Source organism: Mesoplodon mirus (assembly GCF_964341445.2).
Source record: "Mesoplodon mirus genome assembly, chromosome: 2".
Taxonomy (NCBI): domain Eukaryota; kingdom Metazoa; phylum Chordata; class Mammalia; order Artiodactyla; family Ziphiidae; genus Mesoplodon; species Mesoplodon mirus.
This window is the reverse complement of record NC_138977.1, coordinates 27,711,630-27,720,515: the sequence shown is the minus strand read 5'-3', so window position 1 is coordinate 27,720,515 and position 8,886 is coordinate 27,711,630. Positions and strand designations below refer to the sequence as shown.

General features: G+C 43.4%; 1 protein-coding gene across 1 annotated transcript; it reads left to right on the top strand.

Moving 5' to 3' along the window:
- The first annotated feature begins 4,977 nt into the window (after positions 1-4,977).
- Positions 4,978-8,536, top strand: LOC309792615 (HMG box transcription factor BBX-like). Its single transcript, XM_082602344.1, is given in 2 exon segments — positions 4,978-7,774; positions 7,776-8,536. Coding segments are annotated over 2 exon segments (2,820 nt in total). The 5' UTR covers positions 4,978-5,054; the 3' UTR covers positions 7,876-8,536.
- Positions 8,537-8,886: the final 350 nt, after the last annotated feature.

Below are 8,886 nucleotides of genomic sequence, written 5' to 3'. Positions count from 1 at the left end.
CCCTTAGGTGAAAGACCCCAATAAGTTATTTCCCTAAAATAGACAGTAAATAAAGAATTTGGAATGAGTTGCAGTGGAAAGATGTGAAATCTCTTTCTTTGGGTCTTCTTAAAATTATAACATTCCCACATATGTCTGCAGTGTTTTAAATATTTTCCATTTATGTAGTAAACATTGAAAGACAGAAAGACAGAGGTTATTTCCAACTAGATGTTATCCTTTCCCCCCAATGGAACTATGCTTTCCTTTCTAGAAACATGAGCTCTCCTTTTTCGAGTCTGAGATTGGAAGTTCGCATGGTTGAATTGTTAACACATTTATCTTTATTTGGGTCGAGTTTGATCCAGCTACTCTGAAGACTATGGTTTCTTCACTAAAAATTGCTTCCATTGTAGATTTATCACCTGGTTGGCAAACGCTGGATAACTTCAGGCACAAGAACATTACTCTGAACCTGGGTGTGGTCAGTGAGATAGAAACCAACATTATTTTTCCTTCATGATATGAAATATACTCTATCTTTACTCCCAGGGTTTTGTCCAAAAAACTCATAAAACATAAATCGACTCTGCCCTTCAGACTCCCATGTTCTCCTCCAATCTACACAGCAAAGTCTAAGTTCAATTACACCAAGACTGATGCCAAATTTCAAAAACCGAGAGCACCCTCCATTTCTGCTGGTGCCAGGTGTGTTGTTCCAGGTGCACAGAAGTATCTTAAAAAGTCTTAGTAGGGCCTCCCTGGTGGCGCAGTGGTTGAGAGTCCGCCTGCCGATGCAGGGGATACGGGTTCGTGCCCCGGTCTGGGAGGATCCCATATGCCGCGGAGCGGCTGGGCCCGTGAGCCATGGCCGCTGGGCCTGCGCGTCCGGAGCCTGTGCTCCGCAACGGGAGAGGCCACAACAGTGAGAGGCCCGCATACCGCAAAAAGAAAAAAAAAGAAAAAAAAAAAAAAAAGTCTTAGTAAATCTCATTCTACACTAAATAATTACTCAACAAGTTCTCTCTGGACCAGGGTATACTAAGCCAGTGTCTGCTTTCTATTGCAGGCGAAGAAGTTTGTGGTCTTTCATGGAGCTTCCGTTTACCAACCTGGAAATGGCATTCATTTTATTGGCTTTTGTTATCTTTTCCCTCTCTACTCTGGCTTCCATCTACACTGACCCGGATGAGAGGAATGAAGGTAAACAGAGAGAGCTCTTCATAAGAGTCCCCGTTTCCTTTCCCCACCCAATCATCTTTCTCTATGGTTTGATTTGGTTTAGTTTCTATTCTGTATGTGAGAATGAGTTCGTTTTGGGGTGTGCTGTGTGTGTGTGTGTGTGTATGAGAGAAAGGAGACAGAGAGACAGAGAAAGAGAGTTTTATTAAATAGCCTGAAATATCTACTGTGGCATTTTATCATTCTTTATTAAGAGAGGTTTGGAAATGGAAACGATTATTCACATGACTTTTAATCCCAGAATTTTGCAGGTCTTATGCCCTGAATTTTATATATATATACATATACATATATATATATATGTATATGTATATATATAATTTTTCTTTCACCATCCTCCCATCACTGCCCCTCATCCCTGTCCCCCATCAGAAACTTAAAATGTGCAAAAAGCACAATATCTTTCAAAGTCATTAAAGGTAATTTTCACAGGCTAAATGCAAGTTCACAAGAAACAAATTCCATTATCGTATACATATATGGTGTGTGGAGGTGTGCGCTTTTGTTCAACTATAAATAAGAAGGAAAAGAATTAAAGGTGTTTTCCTAATGAGCTCTTGTCAAAGCCCAAACTTTCAAAAAAAATGTAGAAGCGTTTAAAAAACTCAACACCACATGTTTGCTTATTGCCAATCATAACAATTATTAGCAATAATATGTAATTTAAATGGCAGTTCTTGGTATTTCACTGTAGTTCAGGTCCTACCAAATTTCACACAAAATTACTGGTGACTGACCATTTTTGAGGGCAAAAATTATATATATATATATATATATATATATATATATATATATATATATGGCATATGCTAAGGAAATAATATATGTTTGTAGAGAATAAGATAAAATCATAAAAAGAAAACTGTGCTTCCTAAAACTGTGATACCTCTCCATGAATTTTTGGCTGTGAAAGACGTGCTCTCTGTAAAAGACAATAGTATTCTCTGTCTTATAAACATACTACACATAAAGAAGTAGAAAACAAGAAGCCACAGTAAACAGACATTCCAATTCGTGCTGACATGAAGATTGGGAAGCATAACTGGAGTCCGTAAAGTCTTTTTCATGCTCCATATTGTTTTAGTTTAAAATGGGTTTGGCTGAAAGAAAGAGTAAGAGCAAAATTGCAGTTACTTTAACTAGATGATAATGTCTTTCTCTCACACATAAAGGAAGCCTGGGGGTAGGAAGTTCCCTCCTGACACGACTCCCTGGTGTCCTGGACCCAGGCCACACTGTCTTGGTTCCCTCCCATCTCCTATGGCAGCTCCCATGTCCGGCACTGACCCAGCTGGCCCATCTTCCACTATCATCTATGCATGCCTGTCAGCAAGAAGAAGCAAGAGGGCACAGCTCTGTCTTTTAAGAGCACTCCAGGAACCTACACTCACCACTTCCCTTTGGCCAGAATTTAGTCTACGGACATAGCCAAAGGAAAGCTGGGAAATGTAATAGTTATTCTGGGAGGCGTGTGCGGAGCAAAAACTTTGGGTTTTGTTCCTAAAGGAAGAGGAGTACAACCAGCAGTGTCTGCCAGACACGTCGACTCCTAACCATGCATTCACTACGGGGCTGGTAGTCATGAAATCGGGGAATATTTGAGCTAGAAGGAATGTTAAGAGAGCATCTGATTTACTGATGCTTAACCAGAACTGAATATCAGAAAGGCACCTCATACTTGGGGCCCATCACAAACCCAGCAAATACGCATTTCTGGGTGTCCCACCTGGCCACGTGTCTTTAAACAAGACCCCCTACCCCCCCCCATTTTTCTAGCTTTCTTCTCTGGTTAAGAAGCATTGACCAACTATTCATATTTCAGATGTGACAACAGAGACCCACAAATGTTTAGTGAGTTTCTCAGGTGCTCAGTTAATTAGCAGAAGAGCCAAAACTAGAGCACAGACTCCCCGTTGCAAGTTCCTGCCCCCTCTCTGCACCCCTGTGATTCCCCAGTTATGATCTATGGACACGGAGAATCAGAAGACTGGGCCAGTCATAGAAATTTACCTTTCCTTTACACTTCTGTATTCCGTTTTTCATAAGTTCCTTTTTCTTCTGCTGTATTCCTCCTATATCTGAGGTCTACTTTCCAAGCTAAAGCAATTCCTCCATTTGAATACTGTTCACTAACAGAACTAGACCCAGCTGCCCAAGAATTCTCATCGAAGAACACCCTTGCTTCCCTTCGTGACCACCAGGTCGGTGCCAAGCACACTTTTGCATGAAAGTACAAAATGTATACACTTTCCTAAATGTGGTAAGACCCAGGAGTAAAACCCACCTTCATTAAAATTGCAGGGCTATTTTAATCTCCTTTCTGGCACAAGCAGAGAATTGCAGGAGCCACAAAAATAAACTTAAGAGAGGCAGATTTAATTTCACATGTGTATTTAAAATCTGATAGACTCAGCTATGGGTAATGGAGAATCTAAATCTGAATGGGACTCAGCTCCTATGTCAGGGAGCTGATTGTCTCATGGAGGATTCAGTTGTATAACCAGAGCAGACCCAGTGAATGGGCTACCAGAGTTTTCAACTAAGGAGGATGGGGTCAGAACGGAAGCTCTTCCTTGGGGGTATTGCGGTGGGCTTCACGGAAGAGGTGGCCACCCTGATGCAGGTGATATTGACAGAGTAGGGTGGGTGGGGTGCATTCCAACTAAGAAAACAGCTTAAGGAAAATTACCTGACCGAAAAAAATGAAATGTATAAGAGGAAAAATCAGCTATAGTTTGGAATGTACCGTAAGTCCAACAAGGAATTGAACAGAACTGATCATTGGCCAGAATCTTCTCAAGTCCTTCAGAGGTCAGAAGACGAACAAAGCATTTTAACAGGGAGTCTCTTAAACTTAAGAGTTGGGTGCCTCTGACCTCAGCCTCCCACGTGAGAGCAAAGGCTCTCAAGCTCTAACTTGCACATAAGTCACCTAGAGATTTTATGAAAAAGTAGACTACTGTTCAGTAGGTCTGGGTGGGACCTGAGATTCTGCATTTCTAAGAAGCTTCCAGGTGACGACCATGGTCTAGAAGACGAGCCCAGCCACAGATGTGACACTTGCAGGCCCCAGGGGGCCAAGCTCATCTGTGTGCAGCAGGGGAGGCGGGAGCTTGGCTACGTGGCTGGGCGTCCACGTTCCGTCCCGTAAGCAAGGCCCTACAGGACACGGGGCAGACCCAGAGCTGGAGGGCAGGGCCTCAGCCTCCAGCCCAGCGCAGTCTTGCCTCAGGTCCTAACGTGTCAGGAGTGGGTGGATTAAGGTTTAAGAAAATATTTTATATGTTTAGAAGAGTTGAGAGTCATTTTATTTTTTTAGGGAAGGAAGTGTATTTAATTAGATTAATTAATTAATCATTTAAGTTGAAGTATAGTTGATTTACAATGTTGTGTTAGTTTTAGGTGTACAGCACAGTGATTCATATATATATATATTCTTCTTCAGATTCTTTTCCATTATAGGTTATTACAAAATATTGAGTATAGTTCCCTGTGCTATAGAGTAGGTCCTTAGTGGTTACGAGAGTCATTCTTTAAAACTCAGAATCTTGGAGTGTACAGTGAAGGGAGGCCGAGCGGCTCCGCGAGCTCCTCTCTCTCCACTTTCCCATAGAGAAGCCCTGACTGGCCGCTGAGGGCGAGCCACACACACGCCCTCGCGCCCGGCGAACCCGCGAGGTCACTATCATATGACACAGGCTTTGCCGCAGTTCATCTTCCTCCCTGTGTACCTTCCGTTTGCCTTCCTGGAATTCTGCTGCATCACAGAAGCTGGAAGTTCTGATGTTCCATTGAACTCACGATGGAAAGTCTTGACTTGACCGGTCAGAGTCATGAAAGGCAGTCATAGAAATAAAGATTATTCCGCAGAAGGAGAAGGAGCTGGAAAACGACCAAAACGAAAGTGCCTTCAGTGGCATCCATTGCTAGCAAAGAAACTTCTTGACTTTTCAGAAGAGGAAGAAGAGGAAGACGAAGAGGAGGATATTGATAAGGTTCAACTCCTTGGGGCCGCTGGTCTAGAGCAAGATGGTGAAACTGAAGATGATGAATCACCAGAACAGCGAGCCCGGAGACCAATGAATGCATTTCTCTTATTTTGCAAACGTCATCGCTCTCTTGTACGTCAGGAACACCCCAGGCTTGATAACCGAGGTGCTACCAAGATACTAGCTGATTGGTGGGCTGTTCTCGATCCAAAGGAAAAGCAGAAATACACAGACATGGCCAAGGAGTATAAACATGCATTTATGAAAGCAAATCCTGGCTACAAATGGTGTGCTACCACAGACAAGCCTGTGAGTTCCCCAACATCCACTGTCAATCCACGGGAGAAACTATGGGCCTTCCCATCTGACTCTTCAAGAGCCTCGCCAAGCCCCAAGAAAACAAAGCCTGAAGAAATGCCTCAGCTTAACTTTGGGATGGCCGATCCTACTCAAATGGGAGGCCTGAGCATGCTGCTTTTAGCTGGAGAACATGTTCTTGGTACACCAGAGATATCCTCTGGCACTTGCAGGCCTGATGTTTCAGAATCCTCTGAATTGCGTCAGAAGTCACCATTATCTCAGTTTGCCGAGATATCTTCAGGTACCTCCCACCCTGATGTTCCGTCAAAACAATGTCAAGCATCAGCCTTGTTTCAGTTTGCAGAGATTTGTTCGAAGGCTTCACAGTTGGGCGGTGCTGAACCTGTAAAACGCTGTGGAAAGTCTGCACTCTTTCAACTGGCAGAGATGTGCCTGGCATCAGAGGGGGTGAAAATGGAAGAATCAAAGCTCATAAAAGCCAAAGAATCAGATGGCGGAAGAATTCAAGAACTGGAGAAGGGCAAGGAAGAAAGAGAAATGAAAATGGAGAAAATAGATGAAGCCAGGTTCCAGAAAGAAGCAGAATTTGAAAAATCAGCTAAGGAAAATGTAAGAGATTCTAAGGAATTAAGAAATTTTGAGGAGCTGCGAATGGATGATATAATGCGTATAAAAATGGAAGCTCCTAAAGCAATTAAAAAGGAAGAATTAGAGGAAGATCAAAAAGGTAGTCACTTCCCTGATTTTTCTTACTCTGGCAGTAGCAAGATAATAATAAGCGATGTTCCCAGTAGAAAGGATCACATGTGCCATCCTCATGGCATTAGGATCATCGAGGATCCCACAGCATTAAGCAAACCAGAAAAGCTAAAAAAGGAAAAGAAGAAAACCAAAATGGATCGACATGGAAATGATAAATCCACACCCAAGAAGACTTGCCAAAAGAGGCAGTCCTCGGAATCTGATATCGAGAGTGTCATGTACACCATTGAAGCTGTTGCAAAGGGAGACTGGGGCATCGAGAAGCTTGGAGATACCCCTCGCAAGCAGGTCCATACATCCTCGAGTGGCAAGGGAAGCATTTTGGATGCCAAGCCACCAAAGAAGAGAGTGAAATCAAGAGAGAAGAAAATGTCAAAGGAGAAATCCTCAGACACCACCAAAGAGTCAAGACCTCAAGATTTTATCAGTATTTCTGCCAGCAAGAACATTTCTGGTGAGGTCCCAGAGGGTATAAAAGCAGAACCTTTGACCCCTACGGAGGATGCATTACCACCCAGTCTATCGGGACAGGCCAAGCCTGAGGACAGTGAGTGTCACAGAAAAATAGAGACTTGTGGCTCCCGGAAATCTGAGAGGTCTTGCAAAGGTGCTCTTTATAAAACCCTGGTGTCTGAGGGTATGCTCACCTCTCTGCGAGCTAATGTTGGCAGAGGGAAACGAAGGTCAGGAAAAGGAAAGTCCTCTGATCATGAAGAGTGTTGGCATGAAGAAAGCTGGACGTTTCACCAGAGTGGGACCAGTGGAAGCAAGAAGTTCAAGAAGACAAAGCCAGAGGAAGACTCTCTCCTTGGCTCAGCAAAGCTGGATGAAGAATTTGAAAAGAAATTCAACAGCCTCCCTCAGTATAGTCCTGTTACATTTGACCAGAAATGTGTACCTGTCCCAAGAAAAAAGAAGAAGACCGGACATATGTGCTCAGAACCGACCAAAACCAGCAAAGGTCCTTTCCAGTCTCAGAAAAAGAACTTATTCCACAAAATTGTCAGCAAATACAAGCACAACAAGGAGAAGCCTAATGTTCCGGAAAAAGGAAGTGGGGATAAATGGTCAAACAAGCAACTCTTCTTGGCTGCCATTCACCCTACAGAAGCCATATTTTCAGAAGACAGAAACACCACAGAGCCTGCTTATAAGGTTAAAAATGCCCCATCCATTCGCAACACTCCAGAGCCAACAACGGCGCAAGAGCCCTTGGTGGGCAGTCAAAAGAGAAAAGCCAGGAAAACCAAGATCACACACCTTGTCAGGACAGCAGATGGCCGGGTATCACCAGCAGGAGGTACTTTGGATGACAAACCAAAGGAACAACTGCAGAGGAGTCTTGTGAAGGTGACCGAGACAGGCTGCAATGACGAACGCTCACACAACCGAGAGTCCACGGAGACGCGGAGCAGCACCCCGGAGATGCCCGCCGTGTCTGCGTTCTTCAGCCTCGCTGTGCTGGCCGAAGTGGCCGCCATGGAACATGCATAGAAGTCAGAGATCAACTCCGCTCACCCATGATGGACAGCCAAAAGAAATGCCCCAGACTCCTGTACTTATTTCTTGCGCCGACCAGTGAAGCACCCTTTACTTGTAAACCATTGTGCTTTACCTACTACCCTAGCCTTGTCTTTATTGAGAGATGCGAGTGAGTCCATGTGGTGGCAAATACAGACAGCAAACAAGGGCTTGTTGCCCTACACGGCCCAGATTCACTTGAAGCAGAAGTTGGCACCCTGGGCCAGTTTGTTCTTTCAGAACCCAGAGTCTTTGAGGGTGATGTTGTCTGTCTGATAATGAGCAGAAATGGGATGATCCTAGAGCTTTGCTTTCTATTGAAGGCTTTTGATGGTAATAGGTGGTAACTTGGTAAAAGGCTGCCTTTACTGTAGCTCATCCAGCGTCTCTTTTACCAACCAGAGAGTGTGAAACTAGTTTCATATATTACCTAGTTATTCTTTCAAAACAAAAACAAACAGCAAAAAAACAAAAACTGACACACTGCACTAGTTATTATTAGATATTCTTGGTCTTTTTTGTACGTGGAGGTTTATGTTCTAAGATGGTTTATATAATAGGTTATACCTACATTTATATTGTAGAATAATATTAAAAAGCCTCTTCCAGAGACTCCCAAACAGCACGGGCAGGCAGATGTACCGCTGTTAGCGGTGTATGCTCGGCCTTGTGGTCCATATATTCTGCACTTTTATATTTGCCAAGAGAGTGGTAGTTTGCTGGCAAAAAGAGAAAGAGAGAGAAGAAGAAAAATTACAGTTCTTACAAGCAGAAATTTTTTCTTAGCCTTGAGTGACCAAGAAGAATTTGCTTGGGTCAAATTGTGGCGAATATTTTCCCAGACAGGGGAAGAGTCCAGCAGATTACAGATTACTGATGTTTTCATGCCTTGAGGATTCTTTTATTTTTACACAAGGGTCTGAGTGACCAATGGATCGTTCATACAGACAAAAAAAGAAAAATAGTATTCAGAAGTGACCTTAGTATTACTTCACTATTCAGAACACATTGAAGACACACTCACTTTGTGTGGTCTTTGAGCTACAGCCCTTTTACATCCATCCCAGACAGA